Raw genomic sequence first — 16,526 nt, 5'->3', positions numbered from 1 at the left:
GTTTAACTAAAACACAGTGTCAGTACTTATTCAAAAGCCTAGATAGTACATTTCACATTGAAAAAATATCTCCACAGTTCCAAAACATTATGTAAATCGTGCCAGGGTTCTGCTGTACTGCCCTTAAAGACTGGATCTTAATCAGTGTATTAAACAGGCAAATAAACCACATGAATCACCACAGCAATAATGGAATTGGTAGCCGAAATGAGCAGCACTGAGTCAAGCGGCAATTGTTGTGCAACACTCACGCAGTTCATTGTTAACACTGTTGACATTAAGTCATTACTGATCTGCAGTGCAAAGACATGACACATGGTTGGCATTTATATTAAACAACACATTTGCATTACACTGACTGCTCCTTTTAACATCTGCCCACATTAAAACAATCCAACAAAGCCAATATATTACTGTCTCACTGCAGCTAAAACCACAGTTTGCACACATTATTATCTCTGGTGCAGATCAGCGACCATTCACTGTGTCCAGCAGACGGCAAAGGAGGCCATGTGTGTATGTTTGACCAAGCCATGGAGTGTAAAGCAGTCACTAAATCTCTGTAAGCAGGCCCTGGCAATGCTCCCCAATTGACTGCCTGCTGTGTGGGCATAGGCGGGGACTAATCCCTTGGCATGGGCACGGGTCACACATGTTGATGTGTATGTGTTCATGCAGAAGACCCAAGCTGCAGGATAAAGACAAGACCTGGCGACAGATTCAGAAAACCCTGACTAATAACTTGCAACGCCTTTCATGCTTAACTTGAAGCCTTCACACAAAGTCTTGGATGCTCCTTTGAGATGGTGGGGAATGTTTTTTGTGGTCTTCCTCCACTGTACTGACAAGGACAGTCCTGATCTTACATGACCTTGGTCTGCAGGGGAATGGGTTGGAGTGTCAGGCCTTTGACCCTTACATGCTGCATGGTTTTTGCTTAAGTGTGCAGCAGTAGTGGCTGTAAAAGCTGACATACTGTTTCAGCCTTGTCAACCTGTATGTGTAGGTGGTTATGATGGCAGCTTTCGTGTCTGTTATCTTGTTAGTTTAGGTGACCCGCAGCAGGCCTGAAAGCAGCAAGGGCAGTTCCCCAACACATGTGTGCGGTTTTTAATCTCAAGACAAGATTGCACAGTGTAAAAGGAATAGCTGGATAGACATTTGTTTGATTACTCGCTGTCTTGCCGAGAATTAGATGAAAAGACTGATACCACTCTCATGTTTGGCTATTAAATATGACAGTCACGAGTTGGTTAGCTTTAAAAGACTGGAAATGGGGAAATAGCTATCCTGGCTCTGTCCAAATGTAATAAAATCCGCCTACCAGCAGCTCACTAATTAACACATTATATCACATTTGTTGTGGATAAGATGTGACTGACCCCAGCCAAGAAATAGTCAGCACATAACCCCCGATAACGCCTGGGTCTGACGTTTCATCTAGAGTTGGCATCTCGCCCTTTTGTTGAGTCGGCATCTCGCCTTTTGTCTAGAGTTGGCATTGTGACTTTTCTGCATCACGTGTGGTTCTCAGCAAAAATAGACAGTGAGAATGATCTGTTGATATATCATCATATGGACATAATACCAGCAACATTACACCTGTCACTAAAGTTGCGATGTAGATGCTGTGGCTTAGGGGGTCATCCACTTATAAGAAGGTCGGTGGATCGATCCCCGGCTCCCCCAATCTGCATGTCCAAGTATCCTTGTGCAAGATACTGAACTACAAACTGCTGCTGATGGCATAGCCATCGATGTTTGAATGTGTTGTAGTGATTGTTTCTGAATGTGATGTAGATGTAAAAGTGCTTTATGTGGTTAGAAACTAGAAAACACTATATTAGTACAGACCATTACCATCTGTAGAATATGTTAGACATGAAATAAATATTAACATTTTAAACTCACATCTCCTGGATCTGTTTCAGATTAAAGGTCATATTATGTTTATGTGGATGGAATCCAATCATTTGTTATCAAGGATTTTATTGCATTGAATTTTTCAAAGGCAAACTCAATGTAATATAGCCATGGGTGTAAATTTCATCTAAATTTTTGGAGGGGACACAAATAATACAGCCAAATTTGTACATACGTGTACTATTTTGTGTAGTATTTGTTTAAATATAACTTAGGTTCACCAGGTCATATTATCCTAATTATCTTGGGTCCAATTTTTTGTTTCTTCTGAGACAAAGGATGACTCTTAATTAGATATTTAACTGCAGAAAGCCAACTAATCTGCCACTTAAATATCATAGTGAGCAAAACCCAACCCAACACTAGATCACGGTATTAGCATAGTGCCTTAATTGTAGTAAGAGATAGACAGATTACATTTTTCTTTCTTTCTAAAAACTATAATTGACAGCATACACAAACATCTTTGTAACTTTTTACTGGAAAAATCTTTTCTTATTAAGATCTCCATCAGCACCAGTATGTTGGCTATTCTCACTGGGGTGCCTATAAAGCCTATAAAGTAGGCCATTTTAAAATATATTTTAATTGAAAATATTTGAAAGAATACAATACCCTATTTCTAATCTCACCGTTTTAATACTATTTAATTTTCCACCTGACTTTAATCATAAACCACAGTAATCTGCTCACCTGGCTTTTCCCCTCAGACACACATTCACACACCTACACCTGTCTCTCTCTCTCTCCCTCTGCCTATCTGTCTGCTCTGTCTTTATCTGTCATCACCAACAGCTGTGTTCACTGTGTCTTTACCTGGTCCCTGCTTTGCATTATCCATCGTTGTCTTCTAACGTGATACAGGAATGCATCTCTTTCTGTGTATTTCTCTGCAGATGTACAGTAAATAGTGGGCGTTGCGTCTTTCACTCTAGTGAATAACTTCCACGCACGTAATACATGTTTTAGCGTGTGTGTGGCGGTGACATTAGGTTACTGTCTGCTGTGAACACACGTGAAACACGGCGCAGTGTGGTTGTAACGTTCAGTGTGACTAGCAGAAAATTGGATATTTGACACTGCTCGCCCGGTCACTGGTCAATGACGATTAAGCTGAAACCGGTCTATTTCAGTCCTCAGCTGATCAATCCGTGCATTTCTAGCTGTAGAAGGTGACTTACTATCAAACAAACTATTAAACAAGCTTACAATAAAATAGTGGGCTCATGGAAAGATGAGAAAAAATGGGTTATTATAATTTTTGTCAGCTCTAGAAAACTCATCTAAGCTCTTGAAAACTCATCTAAGCTCTTGAAAACTCATCTAAGCTCTTGAAAACTCATCTCTTCTGAGAACACTTCCTCTTATAACACCTCTAACTCCAAACATCTAACATGCACTTCCTGTGCTCTTCTTCTTCTGTCCCCTACAATTACCTTGTATTGATTGTACTTTTTGTTAACTCTAACTTCTTTCCCTAGGTATTTACCCCATTGATGCGATATGTGCCATTAGAGCTTACTAGCATTTATTGATGCTTTTATTAATATCTATTGTCAGTTGTAGATCTTGTGCTGTATTTTATGCTCTGTTAATGATGTTAATGTTGTTCCTCAAATGTAAGCCTGAACACCAATCTAGAGGCTGCATTTAAAAAACGTTTTTGAAAATGTGCATCTTAAAATAAATTAATTTTATTTGTTGCTCAATTTCACAAAAAAAAAACCCAAAAAACCTGTAGCATTGATTGATTGAAGTTCAGTCGCAACCAATTTTATAATTAACACTCAACACATCTTAACAAATGCATAGCTTTAATGCCCCCCTTTCTCTTTCATTCCCTCTTATAAAACTCCCACTTCCCTACTTTCTCTTGTTCAGTGAGAAATGTGAGCTCTAGCTAGGATTAGAGATATATGAGATATTCTGGTTTTGAACTTTCTGTGGGAAAAATGTACATGTGAGAATCTGTACATTCTTTTTTAAAAGCCATGTGAAATCTCTTTTCTCTTTCGTCTCCTCTCTCCCTGTGTAGGCCTATGTCACTCACGGACTCGACTCGCAATGCTCAGGGATGTTAATGGCTTTGGCAATGCTTATCGGAATGCACAGATTTGATTGGCTGAGCAGCATCACATGAGACGATTGGAACACACGCAATTGGTCTGTGAGTTTCCTGGGCCACTAAACCAGTACGGTAAATGCTAGAAAAGCTGTGCGGGTTAAAATAGAAACGCTCTGTCACGAGGTAGTAATTCTCAATAATAGATCGGCTGTACGTCTGGGTCCGGAAAGTACGGCGGCTGGGTCCGGACCTGGACCTTGGTCCGCCTATTAGTGACCTCTGAACTAGAGAACGACTCTGTCGAGTTTGGCAGCGTTTGAAGAAAGGCTTGGGGAGATATAGATGTTAATTGAATTAGCATATTCTGAAAAATATAGAGCAACTGACTTCTGAATTGGCCATAGGTTGCAGTGAGGCAAACGATCATAAATCAACGTCATAAATCAGTGGATGTGCTGAAAAAATGTCAGCTCTCTAAGAGGTACGGATGATTTTCTTAGATTTTTTGAGGAATGTTAGGAATGAGAAATGCCTAGAAATGTACATTTCTTGTAATAAGCAATCATTACCAAATTTTATACATCAACTGAGTAGTGACCCGAGATTGTACAAACTGAATTTCGTACAAATCCATCCAGCGAATTAAGAGGTATAAACTTTTTGCAAGTGTATCGCCCCCTAGTGGAAGAATATCCCAGGACTGCTCAGCAAAGCTCGGGCCGAGCATCTGAACAGATGCGTCGATTTTGGTGAGAATAGCTTAAGCCAATTTTGATTTATGGGCATTTATGTAAAATTGTACGTAAATATACAAAAGTAGAAATTTATGAAAAAAAAACAGATTGACGTATCAAAATTCTTTTGATAACTTTTGATCAGTGACGTTCGTAGATGATTCTGCCAAAGTTTCAGGTCGATTGGCGATACCGTCTGGGACCAGTTTGCAAAAATAGGTTTTAGAGAAAAGTGATAAAAAGTTGTATAATTTGACAGCAGAAGACCATTGGAGCAAAGATGCAGATGAATCCAGAGATTAAAATAATGAAATAAGTTCAACTCTAAATGAAGCAGTTTTTGAGATAATTGCAAAAACGCAAAGTTGATTGTTATAGCGCCACCATGAGGTCTATGAGGGCCATTTTTTTGCCAGAGTAGTGGGTGGAATTTGCAACCTACGTGCTAATTTTGGTGAGTTTTCGTCCAGCAGTTTTTGCTGCCTAAACACTTTTAGCGGAGAAAAAGAAAGAAAGAAATAGGGTTCCAGCAGCTTTGCTGCTTGGATCCCTAATAACAAAAACAATAGGGGTCCAGTGGCTTCGCTGAATTGATCCCTAAAAGATAGGCCTGGCAGCAACAACGCTGTCTGTGTTTACACCACACGTGTGCGAGCCGCAGCAGTTCATCGAGAGAGCTGTCACGCACAGATAGAGGTAGACAGTGTGGTCTTAGAGTGACACCACAAATTCTTTTTGCACTTGGGTTTTCTGGATGGATTAAAAAATTAACTTTTGAAGTGCTGGTGGATTTTGCTACCTTTGGACAGAACCAGGCTAGCTGTTTCCCCGTTTCCAGTCTTTATGCAAAGCTTTACACTCACAGGCCACTTTATTAAGTACACCAGTTCAATTGCTTGTTGACACAAATAGCTAATAGGCCAATCACATTGCAGCAACTCAGTGCATTTGGGCATGGTCAAGACAACTTGCTGAAGTTCAAACCGAGCATCAGAATGGGGAAGGAAAGGGGATTTAAGTGACTTTGAACGTGGCATGGTTGTTTGTGCCAGACAGGCTGGTCTGAGTATTTCAGAAACTGTTGATCTACTTGGATTTTCATTCACAACCATCTCTAGGGTTTACAGAGAATGGTCCAAAAAAGAGAAAATAGAAATATGAGCAGCAGTTGTGTGGATGAAAATGCCTTGTTGATGTCAGAGGTCAGAGGAGACAGACTGATTCGAGATGACAGAAAGGCAACTGTAACTCAAATAAACACTCGTTACAACCAAGGTATGCAGAATACCATCTCTGAATGCACAACATGCCAAACCTTGACAGCATGGATCCATCCTGCCTTGTATCAAAGGTTCATGCTAGTGGCAGTGCTGTAAAGGTGTGAGGGATATTTTCTTGGCACACTTTGGGCCCCTTCTTGCCAATTGAGCATTGTTTAAACGCAACAGTCTACCTGAGTATTGTTGCTGACCATGTCCATCCCTTTATGACCACAGTGTACCCATCTTCTGATGGCTGGATAATGCACCATGTCACAAAGCTCAAATCATCTCAAACTAGTTTCTTGTGACAATGAGTTCACTGTACTCCAATGGCCTCCACAGTCACCAGATCTCAATCCAATGGAGCACCTTTGGGATGTGGTAGAACGGGAGATTCTCATCACGGAGGTGCAACCGACAAATCTGCAGCAACTGCGTGATGTTATCATGTCAATATGGACCAAAGTCTCAAACAATCCAGTTATTTCCTATAACAAATAATCATTAACAAAGTGACAGCTCAAGGTGACAGGTAACACCAAATAATAGGTGAGCAATGACCTTCACCAGTCACATGGAGTCTACAAAGTCCTCAGTGGCCTGCATGGGTGACACATTTGCAGGGCCACCAACTAACAAACACTAATTAGGGGTGTAGTGGAAGCTAAATCCAGTTGAACTCAACATTTTAGGCTGACTATACATTTGTGGAAAATTCTTGAGACATAAAGGTAAAGTGAGGCACTTATAATGAATATAGGCTATATCAGAATTTATGTATTTCCTTATAATGGTAATTGTTTGACATATAATTATCGTATATTTTACCCACATTTAATTTATTATTGCCACTGACATAAAGGTGGCCATTACATTATTCATTTCTAGTAGCCTATACAGATCCAACGGCTCTGTTTGTGTGAAGCAATTTTCTGAAGGGCAAAACGTATGAACCATTATAATCTTGGCAAAAAAACCTTTAGGCAATGAGAAATTATTTCATGGTTGTCGAGCTGAGGGCCCATGAGCCTGAAGATCTATTACCTCAATTATTCAGCATGGTCTCAAAATGAGGGTGGCAGGTGAGTTGTAGGCCAGTTATTAAAAGGGCTCTGCTCGGGACCCAGAAAGATATTGGATTTGGTTTCGTAACACAGCAGTGGTAGGTGTGTTTGGGCTCGTTTGGAGCAGCATGATAGGGCTTGCCTCATCGCACAAATCCAACCACGTTTGATCTCACGGCGACGCGCAAACAACGTGCCAGATTTCCAGTGTGATTGATGAGCGGCTGTCCGGAGGGTTTCAAGGTGGACAGTCGAGAGACAGAAGAAGAAAAGCGTCATTTGTATTTTTGCACATGTAGTCCTCGGGAAAGTTAAAGGGGCCCGGTCTCATTGAAGGGGATGAAGGGCACATGGTAGGAGGGCAGCTGCTGGTTCTCTCTCACCAGCACGGCGTTTCTGCACGGAGGAGGAATTTCACGTGAAGGGGGAGGCGCCCGAGCAAGGCGAGCGGCACGACTGCTGCCCGAATTTAACAATTAACCTTGATGAACACAGATTGGTTCCACTTAACAGGCGCAGGTGCGTGGAGTTTGCGATACGGCGCAGCAGAGCGATTCCATGTATATCACCGGACATTGACGCATTTTATGCCAAACACAGAAACTACACGGATAGAGGATATTGAAGCTGATATTTTCTTTTTTTCACGGGACAGGATACTCGTTGCAATGGGAGCCCGTCCGACACTCGTCCTCTTGCAGAATCCGAATCCAGGAGCATTGTTGAATTAATTTGGAGACCTAGCCTAAATCGGAATTTGACCGCCGTGTCATTGCCCATTCCAGCAGTCCCAGCAGCTGAGAGGCGTCTTCTTAACGGCGAAGACGAGAAGGGGCGAAAAACTGTCCGCTTCACTACTCTCTATCTGCGCTCTGGACGGCCTGAAATGAGGACCACATCCCGGCTGTGATCGGTGTGAAGAGGCAAGCGGGGCGGCAGTTTCTTCGGCTCTCAAGGACGCAAAAAAGTGGCCGCCGGCCGAGCTGCTGAGGCATGGAGCGGGACGACACCGACACCGTGAGCGCGTCCAAAAAGACAATAATTGCCAAGATATTCAAAGTTCGCAAGAGGAGGGAGATGCTTTTCGTTCAGGTGTGCTTTATCTGCAGTGTACTGTTCGTGGCGTGGAGCATGTCGGCGGTGCTGACCAAGACAGGTGAGTGTGTGTGTTGGGGGGGGTCTGCTGAGATGCACCGGGGCACAGGGAGCCGAGGACGGGAGCAGAACGGCCCAGAAATCTGCAGTGAAATCATGCACCCACACGCATATCCGTTAATTGTAGAACTACCACTGGTCGATCACATAAGGAGACCATACGCTTAAATGTCAAGGGCATGGAATCAAAGCGTTACATTCGCTTGCAGTCCGTCTTCCTGTCCGAAATGCATATGCCATGCCTCTGATGTGGTGGTCTGCCAATTTAGATTAAGTCTGTAGTTTGCATTAAATAGCAGTAAATCGCTATGCCTCGCCCCCCAGTAGGAAAAGTCAGCTGCACATGTTGTCAGTTCACAGCAGTTTAAAAAAAAAAATCTCATTGGAGTAGCCTATATACACGCGTCTGTTTGTCCGTAGCGTATATGCCGCAGTGTGCGCGCCGTGGCAGCGGTACGTTTTTGATTTGAGGCAGGCTCATAATCACGGCTCTCGCACATGCACGAAACGATAAAGTAACCGACCCCAGAACAAACACAATTTGGTTCCGGTTTGTTTGCGTTTCGCTATTTTCTCCCAAATATTGCGTTGTTTTTTTGCCACCAGGCGCATCGTCGGCCACACTAAAGTGAGGCTCAGGATCGTGGTTAATGCTGGCATCATTGCGCCTGGCCCGGGGCTTCACACACCATTGCACACATTGGATCACCTCAGTCAGAGCATCATCACGCTTCCAGGTTCCGCATGGCCACGGAGGGATGCTGATTTTACGCAGAGGCCACCGACGATCATTTAGCCTACGGGGGGGGGTGTTTTTGCTTGAATGTTGCAACAATACTCATAACTATTGCCCGTGGTGTGCGCTGTGAAAACGACTCAGATGGCTGATCGTGATGCGCGCGATGCCCACATGCAGGCGCGCACACACTCCAAACAACATGCCCTCCCATGCACACATGTCACAACTCTCATCTCGGGCCCGTGCGAACGCTGACACGCAGACCATCCCACACAGCCTCACACACACGTTATGTAATCTAACGACCAACCTTGACATTTTGCTGGTGAATAATGATATCTGACACAGCACTAGAATGGTGCCCCCCCAACACATACACAAACTCATCTACTGCCTGACTGTAGATCTCCAAGGGATGTATTGGGAGTTTTATTAATTACATTAAAACAACAAGAGGCTTAAAAGATTATTGTGGAATGATATCATACAGGCAAGTGCAAATCTCTATCTCCAAAGGCAGGCAGAGAGCCAAAGTAAGGCTCCCCCCACCCACCTCCGGCCGCTAATGGCTTGCCTTTTTTCATTTAATCAAGCCTGCCTGACCCGCACATTGATAGTCATGTGGGGCTATTAGACAGAAGGCATTACTCGTGAATTGTTAAGGCCGTTTGACCAGCAGCAGTGGGAATGGTGGGAATTCAAGGTGACATGCATGAGAAGTGTTTGACGAGCGAGGGAAACAGAAATCCCCTCTGAACCCACGAGACCCAAAGCGCACCATAATCAGATCTGTCTAATTGAATAGCTGTGGCCTTCTCATCTTTCAGCTGTCACAACAGGAACAAGCCTTTGTCATGTCACAGTAAAACCTGTGCTCTGCCTGTGCCACCCATTTGATTGATAGAAGTGTGGGGGAGTGTTGATGTGCTGAATGGTCCAGATGGATGGGATTTGATGTACTACTCCTGGGTTACATCTCCATAAAGAGGGGTGCGGCAAGACATGCTGTCGTGCATGCTGATCAGGCTGCGTGTGTGTATGTGTGATGGATGTCCGCATGGGGGACTAGAACAGGTGTTTTTTGAGAAGCTGGGCAGGACTCGGCGCTGACAGGTAGCTGCAGCAGGTTGACTGTGATAGCCTGGGGGTGGAGGGGGGCTGCTCTGGGGGTGTTTGGCAACAGGAAGGTAACTACTCGTTTAAGGAGTGCATGTTCACTGCGTAGAAAGACTGATGGATGGTTGTCCTTGGTCCATCTCCCTGCTGAGCTGATTGAACAGACCTGGAGGATGACATTACCTCTGTTGTTGCTTGCACACTCTTGTCTCCCTCTGCTATTCAGTATAGTCTGAGAGATGTAGTCGAATCGTTTTGTTTTTTTTTTTTTTTTTTTTGGTTCTGCTCCAAAGGAACAAGTAGATTTAGCGTCTCGTTAATGTAACATCTTTCTGCACTGCAGTTTTCAGAATATCAGGTTGATCTTTTGTGGTATACACATAAGATGTGCATATAATAACAGGCATATATGATGTAAACCTCCACTAATGCTGAACAATTTCAAATCTGACACAGGGCTTCAACTAGTTATCGATTTATCTTTCAAGTTTTTTTGGGGGGGGGGCGGGGAAATTTAATATTGTCTATAAAACATCAGAAAACCGTAAAATGTCTATCTCCAGATGTTTTGTTTTCCAGTCTAAACCTAAAGACTAAGACTAGTAAAAAAAATCACATTTGGGAGGCTAGAACTAAACAATACCTTTTTTTTTTTTTACACCAGCACCTAAGGATACACCGATTTCTTGACTCCAACAAAGAAGTTAGATTTAAATTTAAACTTACTAAAGGGCTAAAACAAATCATTATTCTCATTAATGATATTTTCCTTTCAAACCATAAAATAACTTTTGTTTTACAAGTTCTCAAATCCCAAAGTGACCCCCCCAGTTGTTGATATTCCTTGTTCCAGCAGCAAAGCTCAAGGTATTGAATTTATAAAGCTATGAAATGGCAATGAAGTAAAGTCACCAAATTCCTTTTGAAAATCTAAGGTTTTTAAGATTTCCTGCTGGCAAACTAATAAAAGGTTAATCAGGGCTAATCAAAATATCCCCCGAGTTCTTCACGACACCAAAACACCGGGGGTCACTGAACATGAAGAAACGACAATGAATCAAAATGACTCAACTGGGAGAAGAAAGCAGACTTAGCATGAGCCAGCAACGTCATGCCCACAACAGACTGCAGCCCTTATTTTACCCCCAGCCTCGCTAGAAGTACTGACAGAATCATGTGTTCATTGTTTTTGCCTCTCAGATGCTTGACGGGGAGGGCGCGCACACACACGTGCTGCCTTTCTTTTAGTCTTCCAGGAAATGTAATAGGTTTTGTGTCTTTAACAACAAAATTTCATTGTTGTCATCAACCGATTTTTACACATAACTGCCTGGAGAAATTAAATTTAGACAGACTGTGATGAACAATTTTCCAAACAGTTTGTTGTGTAAATGTGAAAGATCAGTATGACAAGTGATCATCTCTTGGCACAGTGTCCACATGTTTTGTTGTGTTTGCAAACTGGCATCCGTGTGCTTCCCCCTGGTATTAAATTGGACAGTGTTTTATTGCTTGGATAAAATAAACCAGAAAGGGGGGAGGCAAAAGAAGAGTGTAAACTGAACTGGCTAGTGAGGAGGAACAGGTTATAGCATTGACTGGAGGGTTTTGTCTTTTTGGATTGGAGAGCTGTCGGAAGCAGCTGCAGTCGCCTTGTGTACAATCTGTTTGTCCAGCGCCTGCTGATTGTCAGGCTGTCTAAGTAACTCTACTGTAATGAAAGCCATTTAATGAAGTAATTTCTGTGTCAGTACACCAAAAACACCATTAGGTCCAGGTAAATGAATCAAGGTGGGTTTATTTTATTTTATTTTTTAGGTGTTCTTGTTGTCTCTGGTCGGCTTTAGCATTTATGTGCTACAATTACTCATCACACACTGTACACCAATACTGATGTTGATGCAATAAGCTAATGCCTATTTATTAGCCTAGCTCTACTGTACTCTATATAACATTTGAATGTTTTAAGCAGTAAAATGTCCTAAATGTCTTTACATTTTCAAGGTATTTATTTTGTTGCCAGACATAGGTATTCTGTTGATGACTGACATGTAAATAAACTAAACAATCAATTCACAGGACATTCCCTAGTGATCTACTCATAACTGTGTACACAGCACTACCATTCAATCATCAGTAAAGTTATTGCTTTGTCAATTCAACATTGCATTTGCATGGTCACATTTTATGAAAATTGCAAGTTTAAAATGCCGCTTGGCTCATTGGTAGGATTTTACATAATAGACTTGGGGCTGCGTTTTTTTTATGTCCTCATTACAGAGGCTTAAGAGCAGTTTTAAAAATGTAACTTGTATGCTCCTCCTCCCACTCTCCCATTCCCAAAGATAATGGCACAGCAGCTGCATTTTTGATATTATTGCTGCCGCCAGATGAAAATTTCATATCTGCATAAGCAAAAACTTTTAAGGGATTAAAGCAAAGCAACCTTATTTGGATTAATGGTGGTGATCATGGATGTTTTGGGTCATGAAACCTACTCTGTGCGAGAGTGGCCATGTTAGTTTTGGTGGTGGCTTATTTTTAAAACCATGCAAAATTGGAAAAAAGGTTTCTCTGCAGCAAAAGGAAAGACTTAGAATCGTTCCAGGAGATCTTTAACATTAACATCCACTGTAAACAAATACTAAGTAACACGCTTAGGTTTCATTTGTGTTGAATGTATGATAAGCAAAGCTTTTTTTTTGTTTTTTTTTGTTTCAGGCCATGGGATGATAGTGGAGGGACATCCTGATGTTGAACATTGGGGAAGACGGCTAATGGCTTCACTGCCAGACAATGAAACGGAGCAGAAGAACTGTTCAGCGCCAGGTATGTTCTGTAAGATCTAACAAATGTTGTTCCGTAAGATAAACATTTGTACAAAAAATAACAATGGTTTAAATGGCTTTGTAATGTAAAGAGGCTGCTTACAGTGAGGATCCACAGACAATAGTCACCAGACTCCGCAGGATTCCTCAGCCTCACTGATCATTTAGTGACTTTCAGTTCATTGTTTTGATTTAACTCCCTGTGACATAACAATTTTTTTTTGTTTGTTTTTTTTACTCCCACTGTTCTCATCAATCACATCTCTAGATGCAACAGGAAGCTGTCTTTTTTTGTTTCGGCAAAAAAAGCCCTGGAAAAACTACCTGCCCAGCACTGAATAGCAGAAACAAATTCAGCGACTAGCTAGTGAATGTAATGGTGCATTTAGAAGTGATGTGCCAGATATTTCCCTCAGGAGCTCTGTTTATGGATAACAAAACAAGCTAAAAGGAGACTGAATATTTGACTTGCATTCATCAGGTTAGACAAACATGACTGCAAATAAATATTAATGTTGCTCCATGTCTACTGGATGTGTAAATAGGCACCTGTTTGCTAACACATTTACCACAGCATTATGAGGATTAAAAAATGAATAATTAAATTACTAATTTCAAATATTCAAGATCTCCTTATTGTGTCAACACCAGAACAAATTAAGTCTCAAGACCAGTTAAGCCAGGAAATAATTCTTAAATGCAATAATTTAGATTCTTAAGATCTGATTTATGTGCATCACCACATAATCGACCAATTAATGCACAGGGAGTGATGTATACAATCCCAAGATCATTAAATACACAGACATCTATGGGTGAACTCCTATTTTTCTCCTCAAAACACCCATAAATTGTAGAGTTTTGAGTTGATTATTGATAATTGAGTTTGATTCATCTCCTTGTTGGGCCTCCTATTATTCTGACTCAATTTAGATCACTCGCGCTGTAATAAGCACTGAAATGGCTATGAACGGTCAGATATTATGTTACAGCATCTTTGGTACACTTAAAGGAAGCTGCATTCTCTATAATTATACTGGATTGTATATTGACAGTTTCACTGACACTGCTGACATCTGCATCAGGCTACTAAAAACATGAAAGCCAGATTTTTCATGAAATGATTGATTTGAAATGGTATACAAGTACTGGCAGCAGCGGTGTGTCATTTGTTGTCTGTTTTTCATTTCCATGTCATTTGAATTGCCTTAGTCTCTTTGATTTATGACCACTGGTTCACTTGAGCTTTTTGCGATCCTGCATGACTCAGTGGGAAAAGCTTTGCATTAAAGCTGCCTTGGCTAGAGATTTAAGTCTTGAATACTTAATTTGCTTAAATGGGGTACGACTCAGTATTGGGATGTGTATTATTTGTATTTGACTAGCACACACAGACAATTTAGGAAGAAATTTGAAAATGTACAGTTTTTTTTTTTTTTTTTTGCTGCATCACAAATGACCCAGTAAGGACTAACTGGCTATTACTTCATTCTTGGCCACAGAAGGCAGAATCCCTCAGGATTAGTGAGTCATTGGCACTGTTACCAGCTATTTCACATAAAAGCAAAACAAACATTTTTACACCACTGACTTTAAACAATTTCACATTTTAATGGTCACAGTACTGAATAGTGAAGTCACAGAGGGGGTCCTGTTGAAATGAGCACCAAATGACAAGATTATGTGCTTGAAGTTTTCCTCCTAATCCTACAGGATTATATTCTTTTTTTTTTTTTTTTTTCCCCATTCACATGTCTTCCACACAGGAGGCACCAGATTGGGCTTCACATTCCACACATTTCTCAGCAGCTCTAGTCCTCCTCCCTCTTATCCCACCACTGTTCATCTGTGTGAGCTGATCATATGATTCTTGGTTCTTGGTCTTGTGAATAATCCTGTCATAGTCACGTACTTCAGGCCCCTCAGCTGACGGGTTGCTCTGTTTGGTCCGTTATGGGCAGAATGAGGGCTGTGATGTTGCCTGTATCTTTATTCTGCAAAAGATGCAACAAAGTCATTTAGACTCCAAGGTCAAATTCTCTCTCTGGATTTTGGAAATACAAAATCTATAGACGGGTTACCTTCTTCTCCATTTCAATATTTTTATTATTTTCTATTACATAACCAAGTGTACAGTTTTACAAATTCAAAGCGCTCCTATAGACAGAATGCAAATGTACACCAATCTTCCTCCAGTTCGATTATGATCATTATACCCCCACGAGGGAAACCAACACGTGTGTGATAAGAACGACATCTAACGTCACAAAGACAGAAAATACATCAAGCAAGAAAGATGTCCACATGGACCATTCTCTCACTCACTCTCCCTCTCTCTCTCTTGCTTGACACACCTGGAAAAAGTCGTCAGTGAACGTGTGATTGGATTCCCCTGAATTTCCTCAGTGAAATGAAAATAAACATCCATAGGTTACTGAATGCGGATCAAACGCAGGGACATGCACACACTGCAGCACATGCTTTATTGTGAGCATGTGCAAAAGTGTCCATATCAATTTCTTTAACAAGGGAGGGAAAAAAATGTCGATTATACAATTTTCCCAAAGGGAGTCCTGCACTCTACCGACTGAACTAAACCTACTCATGCGTAATTAAGGGTAGAAATAATTTGACTGTGTTCTGGCCCGCCATGTAACGGCTTGAGAAAAATTTGTCCCAAAGCCAGACTTATTTGCCGACCCCTGATGTACAGCAATGAAGCTTAGTATCTTGAGACAAGACAAAATCTGCCATCACTTCACAAGCATCAAGAAAATGGAACTTAATTCAAGAAAAGTCTGGCAACAAGTTGATTTAGGTTTTTTTGGTGAGAGAAAATCACACTGAGCTTGTGTTTTGACATGATTCCTGGACAAGAATTAAAAGGAAAATTTTCATACTTTTCAATCTCTGGGTCTTGCACTCATTTACTCAACTCTGCTTTGCGCTCAAACTGTGTATGTAGAGATTTGGGAATCGTGACTTTTATCAATGAGGCAAGCAACGCAAACTTTCTAAAGTTTTCCAAAAATGTTTTTATATAAATTATTTGAAACTCTTGTCTCTGAATCTGAGTGATGATAAACAGAAGTTACCTGCTTGGAGTAGCTCTTATTGCTGGCGTCAAAGAGATGTACTTGCCAGGCAGCCAGTTGCTAACACAGGTATCTCTCAAACAGAAAAACTTAAAATGACTTCACACTTTCTGTGGTGAATAAAGAAAAGTTGTGTTGCTTAAGCTTGTTTTGTCAAGGGGAATTATTGCTAATGAAACAAAATCCAATTAGGGAGAGAAGGAAGTATCAGATGGCCTATTGTCTGTGGAAAAAGTAAATCTTTCTAGCAAGAATTGAATCTCTTATCTTTTTAGATGAATCAGCCACAGGAATTGTACAACTCTGACAATAAGCGAGACACATGTTTTTGTCACAAAGCCGTGTGTGTGTCCTAATTCCCTGTGCAGTTGTCTGTCCAGAGCTGATGAGCCAGCAGTGGACCAGTGATGGCACTGGTGTGCACCCCGAAGGGGAAAGCACTAACGGTGGATGGACCCAGGCTCAATTGGATGAGAATTATTATTAGAGGTTTTGTTTTATGCTGAGTGTGTGCAATCTCTGAAGCTCTGTTTAATTAAGCTTCT

The 16,526-nt window shown here is 41.4% G+C and overlaps 1 protein-coding gene across 3 annotated transcripts in view; it reads left to right on the top strand.

Annotated features, from left to right (window-relative positions):
* Positions 1–7,385: 7,385 nt before the first annotated feature.
* Positions 7,386–16,526, top strand: part of slc24a4b (solute carrier family 24 member 4b) — a 36,758-nt gene continuing 27,617 nt past the window's right edge. The window contains exons 1-2 of one of the 3 annotated variants that reach the window (XM_038726985.1): positions 7,386–8,204; positions 12,780–12,887. In XM_038726985.1, the coding sequence (XP_038582913.1) occupies positions 8,042–8,204; positions 12,780–12,887 (271 nt within the window). In that variant the 5' untranslated portion in view covers positions 7,386–8,041. The remainder of the gene's footprint in view (positions 8,205–12,779; positions 12,888–16,526) is intronic. The other 2 variants (XM_038726984.1, XM_038726983.1) reach the window with 2 other exon arrangements.

Source organism: Micropterus salmoides, unplaced genomic scaffold, assembly GCF_014851395.1.
Source record: "Micropterus salmoides isolate LMB-PRFRI ecotype aquatic unplaced genomic scaffold, ASM1485139v1 Ms_hic_scaffold_18, whole genome shotgun sequence".
In the NCBI taxonomy this organism is placed as follows: domain Eukaryota; kingdom Metazoa; phylum Chordata; class Actinopteri; order Centrarchiformes; family Centrarchidae; genus Micropterus; species Micropterus salmoides.
This window is presented reverse-complemented; position numbering and strand designations above follow the sequence as displayed.